Source organism: Girardinichthys multiradiatus, chromosome 20 (assembly GCF_021462225.1).
Source record: "Girardinichthys multiradiatus isolate DD_20200921_A chromosome 20, DD_fGirMul_XY1, whole genome shotgun sequence".
Lineage (NCBI taxonomy): Eukaryota > Metazoa > Chordata > Actinopteri > Cyprinodontiformes > Goodeidae > Girardinichthys > Girardinichthys multiradiatus.
The window spans coordinates 27,222,546-27,246,820 of record NC_061812.1 but is presented as its reverse complement, the minus strand read 5'-3'; the positions used below and the strand labels follow the sequence as shown (position 1 = coordinate 27,246,820).

At 38.1% G+C, this 24,275-nt stretch overlaps 1 protein-coding gene across 4 annotated transcripts in view; it reads right to left on the bottom strand.

The window, feature by feature from the left end:
* The window catches only part of srgap3 (SLIT-ROBO Rho GTPase activating protein 3), a 75,076-nt gene that overhangs the window by 17,878 nt on the left and 32,923 nt on the right, over positions 1-24,275 (bottom strand). For 3 of the 4 annotated variants that reach the window (XR_007035396.1, XM_047347511.1, XM_047347513.1), the window contains exons 4-7: positions 17,917-17,979; positions 7,210-7,395; positions 5,539-5,667; positions 1,374-1,595 (exon numbers count right to left, since the gene is read on the bottom strand). Coding sequence is in view for 3 of the 4 variants with exons in the window: in XM_047347511.1 (XP_047203467.1) it covers positions 1,374-1,595; positions 5,539-5,667; positions 7,210-7,395; positions 17,917-17,979 (600 nt within the window). In the remaining variant the exon portion in view is untranslated. The remainder of the gene's footprint in view (positions 1-1,373; positions 1,596-5,538; positions 5,668-7,209; positions 7,396-17,916; positions 17,980-24,275) is intronic. The other variant, XM_047347512.1, reaches the window with a different exon arrangement.

Sequence of the window (24,275 nt, the reverse complement as noted above, 5' to 3'; positions counted from 1 at the left end):
CTCTCGCCCATAGACTGCTGGAGATAGGCACCAGCTCCTCCGCAACCCACTATGGAATAAGTGGTAGAAAATGAATGAATGTTAAACCTTGAATGTAGACTGTCTCTTTATTCAAGAGAAATATTACACTATTGAAATCTTGACTGTAAAACAGTTCCAAAACCGAGATACTTTCACAACAAGGTTGGTTTATTTACATTCTGCATCTCTCTCTTTTTTTAAAGTAGGTGGTAGGAAAAAGTACTTTGTCCCAGGGTCCAAGTCTAATTGGCTGATCAAGCCCTCATGATGTCTCCTTTCTCCAGAGGCTACAGGCGTTTCAGGCAGTTCAGAGACTCAGAGAAGAACAGAACAGAACAGAACAGAACTAGGAAGAAGTGTTGCTCGGCCACACCAGAAACAAGGCTTCATAGCCCTCTTAACATTTGCTTAGTTGATTTCATATAATTCTTCCTGGAAATATTTATTTTTGTTTCTTTCATTGGCTCTCACTGTCACTCAATTACTTTATTTAAGAGTTTATTTTTTCTTTATGTCCAATTCCGTTCTAAAGTGAAGCAAAGACAAACCAGACGCTACCTCCCTGCCGCAGAGCAACACTTCAGGCCGTTTGAATAGGTGTTGTGCCAACTTCTTTTCACAACAGCCAAGCAGGGAAATAGAAAGTGCGAGTCACAAGTGTAGAGACCCAGTCAAATTTGTTGAGGTGACATTATAGGATCCAGGACATTATAGAATCCAGACCACAGTAAGGTGTTCTGCTTCTTCTGGAAAATTGGTTTTCTGGCACCGGTGAAACTGATGTCTTAAAGGTAGCTGACCGACAATGAATCCCTTTTTCTTTTTCTTTTTCTCCCAAACTCTCCCTCTAAACATAACATTAACATTTAGAAATCAGGAATTAGGCCTTCAAACCCTTTCTTTAAACTCTTGAGAGATGAGTAAACATTTCATAAAACATTTAATCAGCTTAGATAACATTATGAACGTTCAATTTCTAATTCATAAAATGCCCCCTCTTCTCTCTAGCAGTAGTCTGTAGATTTGGTGTTAACATTTATATTTTCTCTTGTTTATTGTTTTTTCTTAACCATTTAAATTATTAGAAAAAGGGCTTTAGTGTGATTAAGAGCATATATACTTGATTTTAAGTGACTAACTTGATTAATGTTGAACGAATCTGAGAAATACACAGAATCCTAATGTGTGGCAAAGATGTCTCACTGGGGAGGAAAGAACTCATCCTTCTGACAGAATCATAATAGATTACTAAACAGATTATGTTATTGATTAATTGCATACATTAATATGGATTAACAAAGCGTATCCATCGCTACAGCAGAAAGAAAAAGAAAGCATTTAGATCCTCTCACCTCATCTCCCATGTGTGGCAGGTATTCAAAGCGCATCGGAGGACAGAACACCTGGTTATGCATATCCATGATCTTGTGCTTGTCACTGCGAGAGTCCAGGTTGTCCACCGCATTCTCAATGATATCCAGTCCCTCGTGGCGCGAGGTCTCCAGGTTGTACTCTGCAGACAAGTACGTCCTGAAGGCACGCGCCAAGCTGGCGTGGTAGCCCAGGTCACAGCACTTTCAAGACAAAAATAAAGGACAAATCATAATACAAAATGGTAATTAGGTATCTTTGAGAGGGACAGCAAAATACAAAAAGAACATCACTAAAATCTTTTTGTGATGAACAGATTCTTAAAAGAGTTTCAACAAGGTGAGAAGCTAAACAATTGTGGTTTCAGTTTGTTTAGGTGTTCTGCCACAAGAATAGATTGGTTACCATTATTAAAGGTATACAAAGGATTTAAAAAGTTACATTTTCTGTAATAAAGTTTTCTACATTTTGCAATCCTTTTAATGAGATTCTAAAGAGTAACCAGAGTTTTCCTGGCTGTATGGTGAATAGAGTAATACAATGCTGCCCTTCACACACCTGTTCCCAGGCACTGCGGTTCAGCTGGCTGAATAAAAGCTCCAGTACTTTTCCAATACCAAGGAACTCTGTCAGGATCCGCAACTGTTTGTTTTTCATGAATTGCTCCCATCTGTTTTTCATGTAGTTCTTTTTACACTAGTTGTATTGAAGTTTCTGTTTTCTGTCCCTTCATTGTGGTCCTCTATTGTCATCGCCGTTTCTGTCTCCCTGGTTCCTGTGTTTTTTTCACGTCCTGTAAGTTCATCTTCTACCATTAAAATACATTCATCCACCATGCACCTGCTGATGTCCTGTTGCCGCTTCGATCCTTCACCACCATACACCATGACAATATGACACCTATAGGACATAGGGACCTTTTGGGGTTCCAGGTTGGTGCTTGCACTGCCAGCGTATGGCCCGCGTTGGTTTGCCTCCCCGGTGTGGTCCATTGACCAAAAGGACGCTAGCAACTCAAACCCCCCTCGCTGTCGGAACCTTGACTTGACATTTGCAGGTTCTCCACCAGGGTCAGCAGAGTAATGCTCTCCAGGCTCTGAGAGACCGACATGCGACATTCAGTCGGGTGTGCCCTATCACTGTACCAGTCGGTGGAACACAGTCCAGGCGTTCCAGATGTGGACCCCGTGGCCAGTGTGCCTCCCTGAGCCTGCTTCTCGCTGCCTGAAAGTACCTGAGCCTGCGCCAAGCTGCCTCCGAGCGCCAGCACCCGCTTCTCGCCTCCAGCTGCCACCTCATGACCCAGTTCCTGAGGTTTCCGACGAGGGTGTCCAGGTGGACCCACCTCGTGCCCCAGCTCCTGTGTCCCCCGAGGGTTTCCAGTTGCACCTGCCTCCTGTTCCTGTGCCTAAGATCTTCTGTGTTCCTGTTCTAACTGTTACTGTAAAATGCAATATGTTGCATTACTATTTGCAGAAGTAAGAATAACTTCTACTTTTCCTTTTAGAAAAAACATTTATTTAAATCATGCTATACCTTTGTATAAAACTTTAATATTTCATCATACCATATCATTCCTCACCATCATAATACAGCAAGCTGTAGTTTAGTACTGTACATTATTTAGAGCAGAGTGTATGTTCAAGTCTCTTTAATTGACTAAATGCTTAATCATGCCCTGCTACATGTTAATGTTTAAAAATAGAAGTTGGTGTTCATAGAATTACAGGAGCTGGCACAGCGTAACATGAGGGATAATTACAGAGTCTTATCACACCGAGCGGTATGAAGTAACCTAATTAGGCAGAGGATGCTACTGAAGATGTTTAAAGGGAGCTTGGGGCAGCTGACAGCACTGTAAATCACCAAGTAAACACTCTTTTAAACTCTTTAGCGCTCACCCCCTTCTGCACAAGCATCATTCCGACTCTCTGTCAAGTCGGCTCAGTAGACCCAAGTCTAAAGGCAGTAAATTGACCCTTTTTTTAAACAAGCAAACACACTGAGGATGTGTGTATACAAATCCAGAAGCAGCTGGGAGTAGAAGATGAGTGATGAAGCTTTAATCCAAGCCCTGTTGGTGTCTCTCATTCTCATTAATACCTTACATACCAAGCAATTTGATCTAATTGATCTACCACATATTAGTTTTCAATATATTTTGATATCCACATTACCCACAACATGCTTCTACTTGCATCAAGATTAGATGCATTACAACTAGTGTTATTCTAATTTTTGATCCTGTCTTTTGGACTTTGTGAAAAGATTCTCAAACAGCATTTTCCATCATATAACCCTCATTTGTCTCCATTGGAGGGAAATAACCACAAACCTTTTTCAAGTGGGATCAGAAATGTTATAGCTTGGGTCCTAGTGTACGGTGGAATGAAATGTAGTTATTCAGACATAACAAACAAAGTCTTTTTTTCGCAATGTTACCTTGCTGTGGTGGAAAGATCAGCGAGGATTACAGTTCAAATAGCTACAACTCAGCAGTATTTGTGATGGAAAGAAACCAGATCCACAACAGCAGCACAACAATGAGGAAAAGAGGCAAATGCTCTGAAAACTTTCATCTATTATCTTTATATCATTAATTGACTGCAAAACACTTACTGCAAGGTTTTAATAAGCTGTGTTCACTGAATTATGACAATGTTTCTATACTAACTGAGCTCTAGACTGACTTGAAATATGAGGAGCTACAGTAATGTGAAAAGTATTTGCCCCCTTAGAGATTTCTTCTGTTTTTACTATTTTTTACATTTAATTGTTTCAGATCATCAAATTTTAATATAAGACAAAGATAACCAGAGTAAGCATAAACAGCAGGGCTCCAATGTGTTTATTAGGAGAGAAAAGAGAAATATGTCAGTATGGCAATACTTTTTCACAGTAATGTACACCAACATGGCTATTTATGTGCAATACGCAAATGTATGTGGGGGAAAAAAAAAACAATACGAGCATGAATGTATTGCCACACTTCACAAAATGAACATGTAGAATCACCAAATGTAAAAAAGGGAACCAGACCTAATATCTAATAAATAACTGGTAACAACTGTCACGTGAGTTCAAATTTAGGGCCATACATCATAATTGGGAGAGTGGTAGCCTAGTGGTTAGAACAGGAGGTTTGTGTTCCGGAGGGGACTCATAGGGGCCAGGTTCCAATCCCACAGATTGCCACTCTGGGTCCCTGAGCAAGACCCTTAGCCCCAAAATGCTCCCCGGGTACCGCACAATGGCAGCCCACTGCTCCCTATAAGGGATGGGTTAAATGCAGACGACAAATTTTGTTGTAATGTACATGTGCAATGACCAATAAAGATGATTATTATTATTAATTGTTAATTCATTATGACTATACTGAAACAAATTAGGCTGTGGCAAAAGGCCACAAAGGAGAAACTTTGATAAGAATGTTATTACTGCAACAATACTGTACCTCGCTGAAAAAAATAGCAGTGTGCATAGATAGAAAAGTAAGAACAGCCTTTTCTTTCTAATAATCTGGTAGACTGGCAGGCAGCAGATCCCTCTGTGCTGACCAACCAGAGCCAACCCAATGAACAGTTTTAAGCCTGCAAAAAGAGAGCCTTTACAAATAAAATTACTTCATCATTTCACCTCTAACTATTGCTAAGTTGAAGAGCTAAACCTTTTTAAACATTGCTGTTGAGTTTGACAGTGCTGCTACTTTACAGTTAAGATACCACTGCCTCAAATCTGCACTTGCCTCTGCAGAACTCCCGAAAGCAACTAATGAACGAGAGCAAGATGGGGACCGACAGAACAGATATCCTCTTGTCAACACTGATGAAGCCTCTTTAAATTATCAGTGAGAAATATGCTTACATGTTACTGTGCTGAAGTAGAACAAAGTCATCGCGTCAACAGTTGACAGTCATCAAAAGTCAGTGTCAAGGTTTATTACACTGCAATTAATAATGAATAAATGGCAGCATCTACGTTTGCTGAGGCCAACGGAGCAGCTTGAAAATAAACAGCGAACAGCCTGAGAAGGAATGAGACATGAGAACAGATGGCGAGAAACGTGACAGTGCTGCGGAGTTAAATCGACACCACGGGTCCCAGCTGAGAGATACAAACAATCGCATGCTCCAAGCGCATACTTACATCAATCATGTCGGAGACGTCGTGGATATAATATTTTGCCACCACTGCATTGGTTGCTGCCAGGTTCAACAAATAGTCATTCCGAGCTTTTGTGCATTTCAGCTTATTCTCAGAATACTTGGCTTGCCTCTGAGGAGGAGAAAAGAGAACAGGAGAAACAGATGAAGGGAAAGTACGGATAAATTGAGCAACGGAGGAGTTTTCCTGTACACTAAGGAAGGTGTAGCCTCTGGAGGGTGAGACAGGTAGAGATGGCCTAGAAAATATGAAGAAAGGCTCCAAAGAATCTGCCTCTAGACAGTGTTGTGTTCGAAAAACATAGCCGGACTTGCATTTTGTTAGTATTATTCCTATCTAAATGTTTTCCACTGATGGGGTTCATGTTGAACTGGTATTGGGACCGGATATTAACTGGTTTTATAATTTACTACATGGTAGTAAATCAGTAGCATACAAATGCAATTTAAATGTCACCTTTACTATGTCTTATTCTCCTTACGGAATATTTTACATTCACATATTTTTCCATTGCAATATTTATGATTCTAGCTGTACATGTGCCTTTCCACATTTTATGAAATTACAGAAACAATCTTTGTTTAATTAGTTGACCTCTGAAAACAATTAGTTGTACTGCATTTTATTTAGGGGTATCAAATTAAAGGGGGCTGAATACAAATGAGTGGATCAAACCATATATCATTATCACTCCACTGAACAATCCTGCACTACTTTGTACTGCTCTATCACATAAAATCTTAATAAAATACCTTTAAGTTTGAGGATGTAATGTAACAAAAAGATAGGTGTTGTTCATGGCATTGTAGCCCAATATTTATCAAGCAGACATTTATTTACCAACTGCTTAACTTTTCAGTGCTTAAATCGTTTTAGAGATAAAAGTAACTCACTTTGGAAGCAAAACAGAAAAAAGCCTCTTCCCCATTATTGCTTTTGTACATTTCACGATACACTGGATGAGTTTTCTATTTCCAATATCAAAAAGATATTGTGCCCATAGAATGAAGGAAAAGTGAGTAACTCTCTTTTTTCCTTTGTATTCAACCCACTTTCATGCAGAGTAATTAGAGGAGAGCTTAGAGTCGAAGGACTAGAAAAAAAAGATGAATACTCATTGTGACTGTCTAATAAATAGTGTGGAGCTACCAGAGCAGGTGGAGCCACTGAAGCTAGCAGTCTGAGGAGGAAGGAAACACTGTTATATCGTCTGTGTTTTGATTTCCTGCACCTCAGAGATAATAGGAGTTTCTCTATTTGCAAGAAGAGATTCAAGAGTGAACTCAAAATATAAAATGCATGGCAGCATCTAAAGGACAGAGGGCTGCAGAGACTAAAAGCCTGGCACGGCTGGCAGAGAAAGCAGAAATTTGCATAAGCTGGAGAGGGAGTTGGGTTATTGCTCAGTCTGCATCTGGCTGCAGACCCCAGACTGCTTCTATGAGTGTCTGACATTATATTGCTGTCTCTCTGCAAGTCTCTTCCTCTCCCGAGTTTCCAGCTCAAACCATAAACATTTAAAATTGAGGAGAAGCTCCTCAAAGGTTTTTCAAGCCTAACTCCTGAGTGGATAGTTAAGAATTTATATAGCATGCATGAATTCTGTGTTAGGAGTAAATTACACATCACTCTTCTCATCTTACACATGCTTACCTTTTCTTTCATCTTCTCAATTTTTCTGACAGTGCTGCGTCTCGGTTGGCGGTCTTCATGACGTAGGAGGTTGACGTTAAGATCTCCAGACTTGCTAAACTGCTTTTCCTCCTGCTTTTCAGCATCTTTCAGCTTGCTCTCAGCGCTGATGCTCTCAGTGTGGTACATGTGGTATGTTTTCATAACCTGAGAGATGACAAAATCACACATTTATCATTGTTTCAGTTATACGAGTGGGTTTTCCTGAATGGGAATTTCAGGAGTTGTTATTAGCAGTCAGTATCTGATCTGCAGTACATTATGAAAAACCTTAGTTTGGAAAGGCCTATTTCACTGCAGTAATTCTGCCTCAGCTGTATTTATAAAGGCTGAATTTTACTTTTACATCTGTGCATGTTGGAGAACAGCTCAGCTTTCATCAACATATCTGACTTTTTTCTCAACAAATTTATGTGAAAATGTCAGCTGTGACCTAGACCTATTATTAGAGATTAGTTCTCACTAGAGATTAGTTAGAGCAGCACAAAAACTAAAAGGAAATCTCTCTCATCATAATCTTAAGTCCTAAAATTTCAGAGCAGTTCATGTGAAATTTCTAAAACATTAAACTACATCGCCTTTGGAGTGAAATGTTATTTACATAGAAAACTGTAGCCATTTACACTGACATGTGGCGCACATGCAGTTTTTAAATTTTTTTTATTATTTACATTCTTTTTCTCAACTTCGAGTTTCTCCATATTTGTTGGAAAAAAACACTTACAAATAATTACAGTCTTTTAACTATAATTATCATAATTTTATTAATTTAAAGTATGTTTTATAGGCAGCATTTTCTGCTGGTAAAATATAGTTTTATTTCATAAATTTGTTGTTTTGCAGCAAAGTAAAACCTCCTAAACAATATGGCCATAATAATATGGCATGTTGTGCAGATGAGAAAAGAGAAACTGGTCAAAACAAAGTAATGTAGCATTAAAGTTTTAAAAACAGCATTCCCTTTACCTACTCAAAATGTCTTAATATAGCAGTTTTTTTAACAGACTCTGCCAAGCAGTTAGCTTGACTATGAGGTATGTATCTGCGTCTTCAAACTGAGACAACTCCATACTTCAAGTAGGAGTAGATACTGTTAGAAAAATGCTCTATGAATCCCTGTTTAAAAACAAATCAACCCAAGTAAGAGAAGACAAATCAAATGAAGGAATGTGTTATAATTAGCAGAATTAGGCTTGACTTAAGCTTGCGCCAATCTAAAGGATTTTAATCTTACAATCTAATCTTTTTAAGGTAAAATCATGTAGAGAATAATCACCTTTGTCAGTTTGTTTTCACGATAATTTACAAATATGTATCAATGTATTGTTCAGTAAAAAACTGAGATCTTGAGTAGTGAGAGCAAATGCATCACTATACACAGAATCATGAGGAGCAGAGACATTGATAAAGGAAAAAAAACAGTAAAACCTGTCTATTACAATGTTGTTTATGTATTTAGATGACACAAGAAATGTTGAATTAAAACGTTTATCAGCAAGATTTGTACAAAGCAAAAATACAAAAGCAGACTGAGAGTTGTTTCCAAATCAAAAATAACCTTAAATGTGTTTTTCCCTCTCGCAGTGAATAAATATGTTGGGACCAATGCACATAAACAAACACAAGCTGAAACGAGGATGTCACTTGAGGCCTAAAACCAAAATCCACAACACACAGATATGTGCTGCCCTCATTTGCACACCAGCCACATTTGTGCAATGAACAACAGTGTTACTTTTGGTTTGATGCTTCCTTGTCTCTGCCTGCAGTGTGAATAAGAAAACAAATCTTGAAATGAAATATCTATCTCCCAGAGTTCATCGTTTTGAAAGTCTACTTTGATATTTGCCTTCTCGTTGATGCCTGGTGGATCCGTTTGAGATGTCAGTACACTAGAAAACACAGATGACTCAATATGAGGATTATTTAATTGGATCCAGGGTTGTCTCACTTGTCAAATCTCCAATTTACCATCGCACCCCCAGCTCTGTTTCCACTTTTTTGTGAGTCCTGTTGTTTTGCATGTTTTGTGCAATTATTTTGGTACTTTGATCTCTACTAACACATTAAACAGTTTACCTCCTCCTCAAGACATAAAAAAAAAATCATCATTAGGCAAGAAAGAAGTCCCTTTAATATCTCTTAACGTGTCCCAGATGCTTGTCGAGAGGCACTCCTCCTCAATCTTTAAGCCTCATAAAGGAAGGTCCAGATGTGAGAACCATCTTCAAACAGCTCAAGTGGACGTGATTTTCTATGAACACCTCAGGATGTTTGACAGCCAATATAAACAGTTATTGAACAGCAGGATCTGGAAGCTTCACATAAAGATGTTTTGTTGGGTGGTGCAACTACAATTTCCCACTACTTCCTCTGTCACACTATTGCATATCTGCCTTTTATTTCAGTAATGTATGAAAATATACAGTTTAAGGTCAGTAATGCTCCATCATCACCTCTCTATCCATCTGATTTGTCATCATGCATTATGTGATCTCCAGCAGCCAGGCTGCCACAGATTTTTGCTGGGTGAGGATCGCACCTAGAGCACACCACACATAGGCACCCCTGCAAAGGATTTTATGCAAGTGCAACACAATTGTGTGCCAATGACCCAACAATAACGTTACCAAATCTCATGCTATGCAATGCTATGCAGACGCTGTGTCTGCACGGAGCTCGGCATGAAAATGTTTAAAGAGTCTGACAAATCAAGGTAATTGATTTTAATTCTGAGTAATTAGCGTTCGAATAATTATTTAGCCACTTGGTGGCACTCATAAAGTGGCAGAAATTTTAACTTTTATCCCAAGATGGGCAGGAAATTATTTGGAATATATATATAAAAAAAGACAAAACAGAGAAACCATTGCAAAAAGAAACTTAATTTTTAACTATGCAGTAGAACACTGAACATTTTACACCTTTCACCCACATTCACACTCATTTTACAGCCACATAAAAATTAGGACAACCTACCTGTTTTATAACATATATGGAAATATGGATAGTTAACATAAATGTTAACAATACAGAATAATTCAAGTACTACAACCAAACATCTAAAACTGAAGAAAAGACCTTGTAAACCCTTTGCGCAAAATGCAATTTTTAAAAAAGTAAGTCGTGAGGAATAAATAAGTATCCTCTTACATTTATTTTCACCTAAAATGACAAATATTATACACGGGTTTATCAAATCAGGTGCACACCATTCTAACATTGTTAATCACCATTTTGAGTGAGGTTTGCCCCCTTTCAATTTCTGATTTTTACTTTGGTGTACTCCGGACTGTAGAATTGAGTGCTCACCATGGTGAGATGATAGTGATATCTTTATAGGAAGAATGTAGCAGAAACCAGTCTGGTAAAGGATTTAAAGAGATCTCAATTGTATTTCAAATAAGTGCTTCGTCTGTCTGAAAAAAAAGTCTACAAGTGGAGGACATTCAAAACATTTTCCAACACGCCTCAGTCTGGCTATCTAAGTAAGCTCCCCATGGGAGCAAGTGAAACCATACTATCATTCCTCAGGCTGCTGAACATTTCCTATAATTTGCTAAACCTCCATGTATCACTGACTCTTAACTCTTAACAAGTCATCTGCAGAAATGTTTTGCTATAGCAAGAAGTGTGTGTGTGTGTGTGTGTGCTCTTGTACTTGTTGCTGAGTGAGAACCATTTTTCGTATTTTTATTGCAAAGTGAGGACATTTTGACAAAGTGAGGACATTTTTCTGGTCCTCACTTTTTCAAATTCCGTTCTTGGGACAGGGGTTAGGTTTAGGACTAGGGTATGAATTGAGTTATTGTTAGGGTTAGGGTTAGGTATTAACTGGTTAGGGTTAGTGTTAGGCACTAAAAATCAAGGAAAATGAATGGAACTCAATGGAAGTAACCGAAAAGTCCTCATAAAGATAGTAAAACACGGATGTGTGTGTGTGTGTGTGTGTGTGTGTGTGTGTGTGTGTGTGTGTGTGTGTGTGTGTGTGTGTGTGTGTGTGTGCTTGAGTCCCCTGACAACAGCCAAGGCCCAATGGCTTTTAAAAGACACAGAGAAATAAAAGGATTTTTTTAAAGTGCACTTGAGATGAAATCTGAATATATCAGGGGTTTAAACTACTGCTATCCTACAAACATCTGCAGTGTTCAACTAATGCAAAAACCAAAGCAGATATTCCAAAATATGCATCGGTCAGATGGGAGAAAGTCACTGTAAGTGAAGATATAATAAAACACTTAAAAACTATATCTATAGATATGAAAGACAATATACAAAAGAAGAAAGAATCCTTCATGTGGAAAGAAAAATATTCTACATCTTGTTAAAATAATACTTGCAATAATAGAGGTGGTCTATGTTAAATAAATAGACACATTTGTTATTATAAAATCTAATCTCCAAGTCATCTGCTGCAATTACACTATTTTTCCTGCATAATGAGGTGAATATAGCTGTGGTGAAATGATGACCTATCCTGGGAAGATGATGCCTCTCACCTCATGGAGGCCTAATGTTCATAACATGGAAAAACAATTGTGTGCTGTTAACTAATGTACTGCTGTAACAACATACATGCGTCCTTACAGAAATCATCTGTTTTTTATTTTTGTCACACTTAGATGTTTGAGATCATCAAACTAATTTTAGTATCCAATAAAAATAACCAGAGTTAATTGAAAAAGCAGTTTTCAAGTGATGGTTTTGTTTTTAAGAGAAAAAACCAAACCAACCTGGCCATTTGAGAAAAAGTCATTTCCAACATTTTAAATCATGAATTATCTGTCATTAACCACATTTTGTTCTGGGAAGTCAAATTCCTTGTTTGTGCACACAATATAGGGAAATAAAGCTCATTCTCAATCTCATCCACCAAATTCATATAAATGAAGTTCATCTTACCTCTAAAAGACTTTCACAGAAACAATGAATAAGTGACAGCACGAAAGTAAAGATTAAAGCTACATCACCCATTACCTGCGACACAGTTTCCGAGTCATCGTTGACGCAGTTGTTGACAATAGAATACCTGTATGTGAGACTGACTTACAGACATAGGATGCAAGGTAGCGGATCCAAGAGATAAGAATAGCTCAGTCTTTATTGCTCCCAGGGGGAGATGTCTTCGCCATGGCAGGAAATTAACCCAGGTAGAAACCAAGAGGACAATATTTCACTGATCCGTGTTGATGACACCAGCGTCAGAAAGTGCCGACTCACTCCTTTCCTTCTTTTCCTCATGTCAGAGCCAGTGCTAATGTCAAGTTTAATATATCTGCAACAGAATACTTTAAAGAAACGTAAACAGCCGCTGCAGTCGATGCATTATTGGGTTTACAGTTGTTAAAAAAGATGTTGGTTGGTACAGAAACACAGTTCTGAAGTTATTTCTGATTTTGGGCAAAAGGCCAACACAAAGTAGAGCAAAATTGGGCAGTGACACAAAACTGTGAAAATGAAAGAGGTGAACGACCTTTCACTGCCATTACAGCTGCATGTCTCTTGGGGTATGACCCTACCAGCTTTGCACATCTACATACAAAAATTTCCCCCATTTTTTTTTTAACCTTAGCCCAAATTCAGTTGGATTTATGGAGTTTGTCAACAGTACTTTCAAGTCTTGAAGGATGTTTTCAATTTCATTTAGTTCTGGATTTTGACTGGGCCATTCTAACACAAATACAATTTGATGTAAATAATTCTATTGCAGTTCCATTGGTATGTAGGATAGGTTTTCCACCGCACATATCATTTTGCAGGAAGGTAAAGAAAAAAAATGCAACTTTTGACACGGAGATTATGCAAGGGACACATGCATGCTGTGTTCCCTGCATGATCCGTGCCAAACTCCAAACTTGGACTTCCGGCTTTCTTTTAACAATGGCTATCATCTTGCCTCTCTTCAATAAAGAGCAGATCTGTGGAATAGAAAACTAATACTTGTCCTGTCAACAGATTCTACTGCCTGAGCTGTATAAATCAGTATAAATCAGCTGGATTTATACTGGATTTAAATTATACTGGATTTATATACAAACAAGTGGACTTCATTTACTAATTGCGGACCTTCTGAAGGCTACGTTTTTTTAGGGGCATCAGTGTGAAAGGAGCTGAATACAAATGCAGGCACACTTTTCAAAGTTTTATAATAAAAAAAAAAAACAATGTATTATCTTGCCACTTTACAAAAATGTACTGCCCTGTGTCAGTCACAAAAGTACACAAACGTACCATTGACGTTTGTGGTTATAATGTGGCAAAATATAAACAAGTTTAAGGGGTCTGAGTACCTTTGCAAGCAAAAGAAAGTACTAACAACAGCACAGTCAAAAGGGGTTGTCCAAAAATATACACACACTACTACTTCTACCTCTGGGTCATTATGTAGCATATCGGTCTTATGAAGTTTGTGATCTTACAAAATTAGGGGTGGAGCAGCTAGAAGTCAGGCAAGAAGGTTCCTGGTTTGAATCCCAGCCTACGGTGTTTTTATATGGAGTTAGCATGTTCTCCCAGTGCATGCATGAGTTCCTCCAAGAGCCCAAACCCTGCAAGGTGAACAGTAATAGACAATGCTCAATGGATGGATGGATGGATGGATGGATGGATGGATGGATGGATGGATGGATGGATGGATGGATGGATGGATGGATATTACAAATTATCATAACTGGCTAAATTTAATTTCTTCAACTAATTAGTTAATTAGTTATTTATTTAATTATTAATTAAACAGTTTGCAGAAAAAATAACTAAATCACCCAAACCTAAAACATACTTATCAACTCTGACAGAGAGTCAGACAAAAATGAAAAGACAGAATACCTCAAACTGCATTCTCTATGAATTAAGTGTATAGCATAAAAAAAATATTTAAAAACATTTTGTGCAAATATGTACTGGCACACAAGCAATTCATTTTGTAGGCAGACATAGTGGTGTTGATGCGGCATTTATTTTTCCATCTTAGCAGCAAAGTTTCACAAAACTCCCACAATCTGTGTCACATTTAGAAGGAATGAAACTGCAAGTCCACATTCAGACGTTTAATTCTCTGCCAGATCCCAGCAGAGGCCAAGTAGAGCATGAGAAGAGGGACCATCTGAGTTTTATTATACTGTTCGAAGAAAGAAAATGGATCAAATTAATTTGTAAGTGGATGCTAAAAAACCTACTGAATTAAAGGAGTGGCCAAGGTATAGAGAACAGAGCATCCTTGTATACCTAAAGGAATTAAAACATGCTTGTTTAGAGCACATGCATCTGATAATCCTGTTTGTGGCACTCAGACCTACAGATGGCTCGATCAGGGAAAGTTGCCAGTGCTGCCCCTTGTTTTTTCGACTCTCATCACACAGCTCAGATGAATAAGGCATATAAGTCAGATCTGCCCTGCCTTCTTTTATGCCACAATTAGTAGAAGATTGCTGAACTTGCTTGGAGATGTCCAGTTTTGGGCACTCAGTCTCTCTGTGTAAAAAGGTATCAGTGCAGAAAAAAGCACCCTGTGCTCTAATTCATGCGACACGGTCAACTATGTGTGGGTCCCCCTACAGAAGATCCCTTTGTTTACAATCTAATTCTAACATGAACTTTATTTGAGAACATTGTATTTAGAAAAATATGTAAAGCATGATTAATCAAGCAGGATGGACCAAACACAAATATACATCTAGAAATTGACTGGTAAACCATAAGCTCTCCCAGGTTCCTAACAACAACACTCTTTTGTGTGGAAATTGCTACTGAGCGAAGAAGACTCAGGTAGCAACTTGCACTACCAGAGAGGTGTTTAGAAATGAGCTAGAAGAGGCACAAAAGGTTTTAAAAGCTTCTGAAAATGAATAAGTCATCTACATGAGCATGTTAATCCATGCTGTTACAGGTGGGAGACAGAAATCAAAAGATTACAGGAAGCTGAATATATTGCATCGATTTTATTGCTCTGTTTTCTCCTTTCCTTCATTCTGCCATGGAACATGCTGCATTTGGAAATGTTTTTTTGGAAATCTTATAGGTAAGGGTGAACTCAGTGAATTCGAGGATTGTACAATGAGAGGATGCCGCTTGTGCAATTAAATTTAACTTACTCACAAAGTGGGTACTCACGTAAAACCACAGAGCAGGGTCAGACATTTGTATGAGCTTAAGATTAGCTCAAAAACAGTATGTAGAGATCTTCATGGAATGGGTTTCCATGGCCAAGAAGCTGCATCCAAGCCTTACATCACAAAGTGTAATGTAATGTGTTTGATGCAGTGATGAAAAGCAGGCCGCCACTAGACTCTAGAGCAGAGGAGACAAGTTCTCTGGAGTAACAAATCATGCCTCTAGCAATCCAAATGACATAACTGAATTTGGCAGCTGCCAGGAGAATGGTACTTGCCTGACTGCATTGTAGCAAGAGTAAAGTTTGCTGCAGAAAGGATTAATGTGTGGACTGGTTTTCAGGAGTTGTACTCGGTACCGTAGTTCTAGTGAAAGAAACTCCTAATGTTTCATCATACCAAGACATTTTAAATAACTTCATGCTCCAAACATTGTAGGAACAGTTTGGGCATTGTCCCTTTCTGTTCCAACATGACAGCACACCAGTGCACAAAGCGAGGTCCATAAAGACAAATATAAGCATGTTTGGTGTGAAAACACTTGACTGGTCTGTACGAAGTCTTGATGCCAAACTGACAGAACACCTTTGGGATGAACTGGAGCTAAGGCTATGAGCCAGGCTGTCTTGTCCAGCATCAGTGTCTGACCTCATAAAAACACTTCTGGGAGAATGGCCACACACATAGTTGCAAGGAGTGGGCCGATGTCATATTAAACCCTATGGATTAGGAATGGGATGTCACTTAAGTCGATATGTGTGTGACAGGAGGTGAAGAAAAAAGCAAGATAGTGTATGACAGAGGCAACCTAAGTATTTTATACCAAAGGATAAAACTGGTCATTACACTGAATACCAAGAATATGAATCAGATAGCCAAGGGATGGCATCCAAAAGAGCAATGTACAAAGCTAGAAAGTATAGACTAAAATAAAAAATAACTAATTAGTTTAAAACAAGATCCGATTAAATATTATCCCTCTACTCTCCTAAAACAGTTCTCATTTATTATCTTCAAATAAATCCAGTTAGACAAAGCTAGAGTCATCATCATTGTTGTTATGGTAGATTTTACATATCCAAAAACATTGAAAAAATGTTTCTTAGTTGTCCCAAAATATCACAATTTTATCTTCGAAAAACAACAGTTGGCTTATTACACTATGTAAGAACACATGTGAAGCAAAGAAAATAGACCAAAATCCAGAAGCAGTTACAGTTTGTGTAGGATCTAGGGTGTTAGTAGCCACTTGCTTTTAATCACATGTTTCTGATTAATTGACTTCAGCAAGTGTGAGTACCTTCAAGAAATCAGATGGAAAAAAACAACAATGATCTTACAGTAAGAGTTATTGCTGCCCTTAGTCTGGGAATAAATATAAGATTTACAAACTTTTGAAACTCCAAACATTCAATATTGCATCCTAAATGTCACACAAGTTAGTCAAAATGTTAAATAGTTAAACAACTAGAAAACATTCAATGAATACTACGGGATGGAACGGTTCCAGGCGAAGACTTGCCCCTAATTCCCCTGTCACACTTTTGCATATCTGCCTTTCGGCACACTGCTTTAACTAAAATAACGCTATTATTTTTGTATCAACATGATATCCTCACCACTCTGCCTAAGCTTTATGATCCTGGTCGCTAAGATTAGTTGCAGTTGTTGGCACAAAGGACAGTGAACATCCACCCAAAAGACTACACATTTTATAGACAAGTGGTTTTAATGTACGGCACCTGAAATATTGCAGACCACAAAATATTGCATCCAAGCAGCCCTTTGCAATTGTTATTGTGGACAATGTATTTACAACTAAATACATTGTACAGCTCTACGTAGCAGATGTACATCGTAAGAAACAAACATTGCAAATGCATGGCAGGAGATAATATAAATGCAATTCATTTTATTCACATTTAGACCCATGTAATATGTGCTTTAGATAAATAGCAAGATAGGAAATAGTGTGGCAGCTAGCTATGTGCAAATGCATGAAGGTGTTTCTTTAGCCCCAGATCCTCAAGTTGGTATGAGCTCATAGTTCGTCCAAATGTGGAAGTGATAATAGCTTAAAAACTGTGCCACATGTTTCTTTTGGTCATTCACAACTAACCGATTCCTCTGCTGCTGTCCATCATCATCATTTACCATCAGCTCATTTGTGTAGATTCTCAGTCATCTAGGACATGGCAGTCCTAGCTGCTTAAATTGAAGGCAGCTGAACTTTTTTTTATTAACTCATTAGTACTAAGCCAGATTTTAGTGTAACAAAATGGAAGCGAAATCTCCTCAGTACATAAAACTGTGATGACTAATCAATTAATTTAAAAATCAAAGACCTTCAAAGGCAGAGCGGACAAATAAAACACATAATAGGTGGTGCTTTCAGTGATACACAAATATGAGGTAAGAAGCGAAAAGAAAAGAATCAAAAGGCAAAAAAGAGAGCGTCAGAAAGACAAAGTGAGGATGAAAAGGTTTGGTCGGGCTCGGCAATGAGATGAGGTGTACCGTGTGAGAGATCAATCTACAGGAGATGCAGTCTATTACTCACAGTGTAGAGCTCATTAGTCACCTTCACCAGCTCCTCATGCATCTGGATCCCAATTTCTTTGCTCTGAAAAACAAGAAGAAGGAAAACAAAATTTGGTTTGTCAGCAGTGACCTGATGGAACATGCACAGTCGATCATGCTCAAGGTATGACTTTGGTGAGTCAAACCGAAGCTACAACGGCAGGCTTGATATTGTCTGAAACTAGTTCAGAGGATTTATTCATTTGAGCAATGACTCAGCTTAGATTTGTCCTGAAAAACTGCAACTTTGACTCGCCTCCCCAAGCAGTTTTACAACCATTCACAACTTGAGACATGCAGCTAAAACAACTATCATGTTGACTTTGTTAGGAAGCATATTACATTTGATCCACACTTGTGGAGGGTTGGGTCAATGACTCATGTGGCCTTAACAGATCTATTAGTGTGATTGTTCTGACCACAATTTAACAGCCTGAAACCTTAACACATGTTGAATATAGAAGTGAGAAATGTAGAACTGCCTAGCATATAAAAAAACCTAACCTCTAAGCTGACATATTAAGGCTGTCAACGAGAAACACAACTAAAAACATCATCATAATGGAGCTTATATAGTCTTGTGAAGACCACGCTGAATACGTTTTGAGAGCAAGGGAGAGAAGGGTGAAAGCTCGGTCAGCAACTACTTCAGATAAGCCTTAAGAGCTGTAGAGGTGCGATGCAAGGGTTTACAGGGCAGTCTCACTGCAGACAGTACACTGCACTTGGTTTTAATAGAGACAGGAGGAGAGCTTTTTGGACCAATTCTGGGGCTGCTAAAAAGGCTGGATATGGATCCAGAGAGCTGATCTGTGGGTAAGTGCTTACCGTCAGCCTCAGTTGGATCACCTGAGCAAGGGAGTCTGATGTCGAAAAACCCTAAACATCTGGGGACATCCGGAATATCACTGATAATGTTCACTAGCTAAGCATCCGAAGGTTTATCGACCTATTATGGCAATTTGCTACAAAGATCATCTGTGCAGGCAACATGGTGATCTCTGTGAAATAAAGCAGGTGAACAGGACAGATTTTCACTCACCCACCAAAAACTCTGATGGAATCACTTTTTGCCATGGGATTATGAAACAACTGAAGCTTTGGATTTAAGGGTTGGTACAATCCAAGCCTGAAGATGCCATGGCTACAACAGATAGCTTAAGCAGCGTTCAGATTATCAAGGCGACTGTCGGTGCCGTTTTTCAGCATAAAGTTGATCGATTAGAAGCTTGCATGCTTTTACTGTGATTTAAACTTTTTATGTGTGCACTAAAATACATCAGCAGATGTCTGTGGAGCAGATTAGTAAATATATGAATAACCTTTCTCTCCAAACATTCCTCAAGCATGTTTATGATCTTAAGCTACTGCTCTGACTTAATTTTTTTTCAGTGTCTGAGCCAGAGAGCATTGGATGCCATCTGAATATCTAACTTCCCTTCCAACCAGTACAAGTGTATTATTAGCTTGAAGTAACTCTTTAGGGCCAAAAGAATGTCACCAAAGGGTGCCAGTTTGTTAGATCTTCAAGCTACTGCATTCAGACAACATTTCTTCTGACGTCCTCCTTCTCCTCACTGGGTAAATTGTCACAAAAATCTTGAATTTATTAACTCAAATTTTGTCTGCTATCAATACATCCTGATGTACACATTGCAGTTTGCATTTGGCACTCCAAGTGTAACTTCATCACTCTTCAGCAGCTTAGAGCTCTGTTCTTGCCTGCTTTGTGATCACTTTTTTTTTTTCATAACTTTTAAAATATTCTCAATTTCAAAAACAAAAAATAATGTAACTGTCTCAAGCTACAAGTCAGAACACCAAATAAAAAGAGGTGTAAAAAATCTTGATTCAATTCAATTCAATTCAATTCAAAAATACTTTATTAATCCCAAAGGGAAATTAAATGTTGTTATAGTTCATATTATGAAGGTTTCCTCGAAGAGCCGTTGTAGATGCTGATGGCTGTGGGCAGGAAGGATCTCCTGTAGCGCTCCGTCTTACAGCAGATCTGAAGAAGCCTCTGACTGAAGACACTCTGCTGTTGTAGGACAGTCTCATGAAGAGGATGCTCAGGGTTCTCCATAATGTTCTTCATTTTATGAAGAATCCGTCTTTCCACAATGATCTCCAGAGGTTCCAGAGGAGTCCCCAGAACAGAGCCAGCCTTTATTATCAGCTTGTTGAGCTTTTTTAAGTCCCTGGCTCTGATGCTGCTTCTCCAGCAGATGATGGTAGAAGAGATCACACTTTCCACAACAGACTTATAGAAGATATGCAGCATCTTGCTGCAAACACCAAAGGACCTAAGCTTCCTCAAGAAGTACAGTCTGCTCTGTCCCTTCTTGTAGACGGCTTCACAGTTGCATCTCCACTCTAGTCTGTTGTCCAGGTGAACACAGAGGTATTTATACTCCTCCACCACCTCCACTTCTTCTCCCATGATAGAAATAGTTTTTGACTTATTCCTGTTTCTCTTAAAATCTGATTAGGTGGTATTACATTTACAAAATCCTAATAATATCAAACAGACTTTCACCTCCACCTGTCACTGATTATTAAATAAATATTTTAATATAAAATAATAAAACGTTTCTCCTATGATCCACTTGCAAAATATGGCATGTTGAATGTGGGTTTTTCCACACTTTGCACACTTTACCATCATGTTTGAACGTTCAAGGACAAGTGTAAAAGCATAAGGTTTCAAATAAGGCAAATCAGTAAATGTAGGCTGTAAGTATCAAAATTTTAAGTATCAAAATTTTTAAATCCAAACAAAATTATATATAGGCTAGGGGTATATTCGACTAAATGTCTAAATCCACTTTAGAATCAACCAAACACAAACACTTAAACAACTTTAGACACACATGCAGCTTGACGTCTTCTCAGTAATCAAACGACTCAGCATGCTTTGTGTTCAAAGACCCAAGAAACACCTTCCTTAGAGGCAGAAATACCTGTCACAGTGAAAGTAATAATTGTCTGTGTGGGAGAGGTAGACAGTCTTTATTTGAAGTGTGAAAATGCACAAACAGCAGCAGAATATGTCAGTGTGATGGTGTGACATAAAAAAACAAAAACAAAACAGAAGCATCATCTCTGCTAACATAGCAGAAGTTTCACGTTGTTGAGATGAGATTTTCAGCACAAATGGAAATGGAAAATCAGTTTATGCTGATCTCTTCTGTACTGTTTATTAACATAATGTATCATCCAACAATTTTTTTTACCTCAACTCTCAAATCTTTTGCATATTTCTTTTCATTATAATTTTTAATTAAATAAAGATAACAGTAATAAAACGGAAGATTGTAACTTTTTTAAAGACCATGAAGTAAAATAAGAACTATATTGTAAGAGACATTTAATGGTGGCCCAAGTTAAAACCAAACAAGGAAAGTACATGAATCATACTTGTCCATGTAACTGACTTATGTGCATTAATTTGGGCAATCAAAAGGCATTCGTATACAAATACTGTCTACTTAACCCCCCCCCCCTTCTCCCCCCAATCCTCTACTGCTTTAAACACAATATTTCTTGAGACAAATTACCATTCTGACTAATTTCCACCTCTGCAAAAAGCAACTTCAGAAAAAAAGGTTATGACTAATAAATACAGAATGACTTCCTAGCAATCATGTTTACATATTTTTTACGATTAACCACAAAACATTCTTCTACAGTCAAACCATGACTAAATACTGGAGTATTGCTTTAATTTTTACACGAGGCAGGAATCTGTTTAGAAAACTGATGAGTATTACGTGCACAGACCACATCCACTCATGGTTCAGAGAAAGAAGTTAAGAGAGATAAAGGAAGGTGACAGTTAGCCTTGTCCAAACCCCGCTAGAAAACAACTAAAACTGCTAGGTCTGAAACTAACCCAGTCTTAAGATGTATTTATCAAGCAGGTTTGACAAGAGTGCTGATAAAGAATGCAGTTTTGGTTGCAGAGATGGAAAATATACCAGGAGTGCAAGCATTAAGTTGTGTTCAAACAAGCTTTTCTGATCTCGATAAACATGATGCATCCTCTAAAGGCACCGGCAGCTGGTGAACAGCATCTGTATGCATCAGTGGCTCTAAGCTGAGACAGACTGCAGCCTGCACTGCAGAGGTTTATAAGAAGGGAGGGTTCACCCAGCAAGGAAACAACCCTGATGCAACACACTCTCAGAGCTGTGACAGGTGGGATTTAAGGTCGTGTAAATGTACATTTTTTAGCAGCACAATCTGAAAAAAGTAGATACAGAGAAGCCTGACATTGTATTCCCTTTTATTGTTTTGTGAGACTAAAGAAGCAGACAGGTGGGAAATAAAACCTTAACCCTTAGTTAATTATATTATTGAATGTCCCTTTCTGCAGTCTATTAACTGTAATCAGGTTAAGGTTACTTAATTAATAGCCAAAGGTAGATTTGCCCTACAGTGAAATAAGAAATATGTCTGTTTTACACAAACACACACACACTGTAAAAACTAACAGCAGACTTAAAAACTATATATTTAAAAAAAATACTCAGAGTATTCCAGGTTCCACCAATCAGGACATTGGAGAGGAAGGACACATCTAATCTTACAAAAAACTTTTAAATTTATCCAATAAATGACAAACATTGCCATCCCATAGAGTCCATTAAATGTGCAAAGTATCTCTTCATCTTATTCAATTCAATAACAGCCGCAGGAACAAAGCTGATTTTATATGGCTGTGTTCTGCATTTTGGGATTAAGAATCTCCAGCCGGAGGGAAGAAGTTGAAGCTCGCTGTGGTACAGTAAACTGTTAAAACGGGAACACTACAAATATCTCTGTGAATCCCTCTTAGATTTCATGTCAAAAAAACTGAACTAGCCACAATAAAACAATACAAGTAATTAATTATGCAATTCAAATAATAAGGGGCTATAACAACTCATTAGACAACTAGAGCCTCCAAAAAGACTAAAAATCCTTTATTTGATGCTCCATTAAGGAACACGCATGCAAAGTGCTTTGTGGTCGTTGTTTAAGGGGACAATTATTTATGTAACACAACATGTGTGCATAGTGGTTTTATCTTTATGGAGCTGTGGACAGAATCAAAAAATAACAAGCAAAAAAGCGGTAAAAAAAAGGCCAAAAATCACAAAGGTTTGGGATCATTTCAAATATAAGAAAAGCTAAATTACTGTTTAAAAATAACAAAATGTGTAATTATTCACACCCATACAATTTTTTTGCATTGCAGGCTTAATCTAAAAATTATTTGAGTGCAGTTTTCTTCAAAACATCTACACAAAGTAGCCCAGAATCACAGAGAAAAAATGTGTTTTCAGACATTTTTGTGAATTTATAAAAATTTATACTACCGGTCAAAGGTTTTAGATACACTTTCTCACTTAATGGGTCTCTTTTTTTTCATGACTATGTAAATTGTAAATTCTCACCAAAGGCAACAAAACTATGAATGAACACAGATGGAATTATGTATTAGACAATAAGTGTGAAATAACTCTAAACATTTTTATGTTTTAGATTTTTCAAATAGCCACTCTTTGCTTTGCCCTCTTGGCATTCTCTCCCTGAGCTTCATGAGGTGGTCGCCTGAAATAGTTTTTCAAAGAATCTTGAAAGAACTTTCCAGAGGTTTATTGAGAGACGGTCAGAGGTTAATATTTCAGTCATTACAGCAAAGGGTGGCAACTTTAAGGATTTTAAAATATAACATATTTACTGCCTTACTGTATTTATGTACTGTAAGCATTCAAACATTATAAATTCAAACCCCCGAATATGACAACCACAGTTGAGCTCGGGCCCATCTGATTTCCCCTGATCCTCCCTGATATGCTACTGCAGCTTGATCGTGTCCACCTGTGGTAGATTCAGTTGACTGAACACAATTTGGAAAGGAACACTGGTCCATGAAAGGTCTCACAGTGGAAAGATCACATCAGAACAGAAACCAAACAGTGAACTCAAAGCAATGGTCTGTAGATGCTCAAGATCAGATTACATAAAGGTGCATATCTGCAAAAACATACGAAAACATTTCAGCAGCACTGAACATCCATGGAAATGGAGGATGTTTGGAGCCAACAGGATTCACCTTAGTTTTGGCCGCCTGAACAAATGAAGAATTTGAGGGAAAAAAGCCTTGGACAGAGCGGTGACCAAAAACTCTTTGGTCACTTAGGATGAGCTCCAGTGTTCCATTGTGTAGACAGGAAAACCATCCAGAAAGTGCCATCCAGAAAGTGGTAGAGTTCGCCAGATGAAAGCTACTCCTCAATAAACGATACATGGCAGTTTGCTTGAATTTTTCCAAAAACATGCTAGAGATTG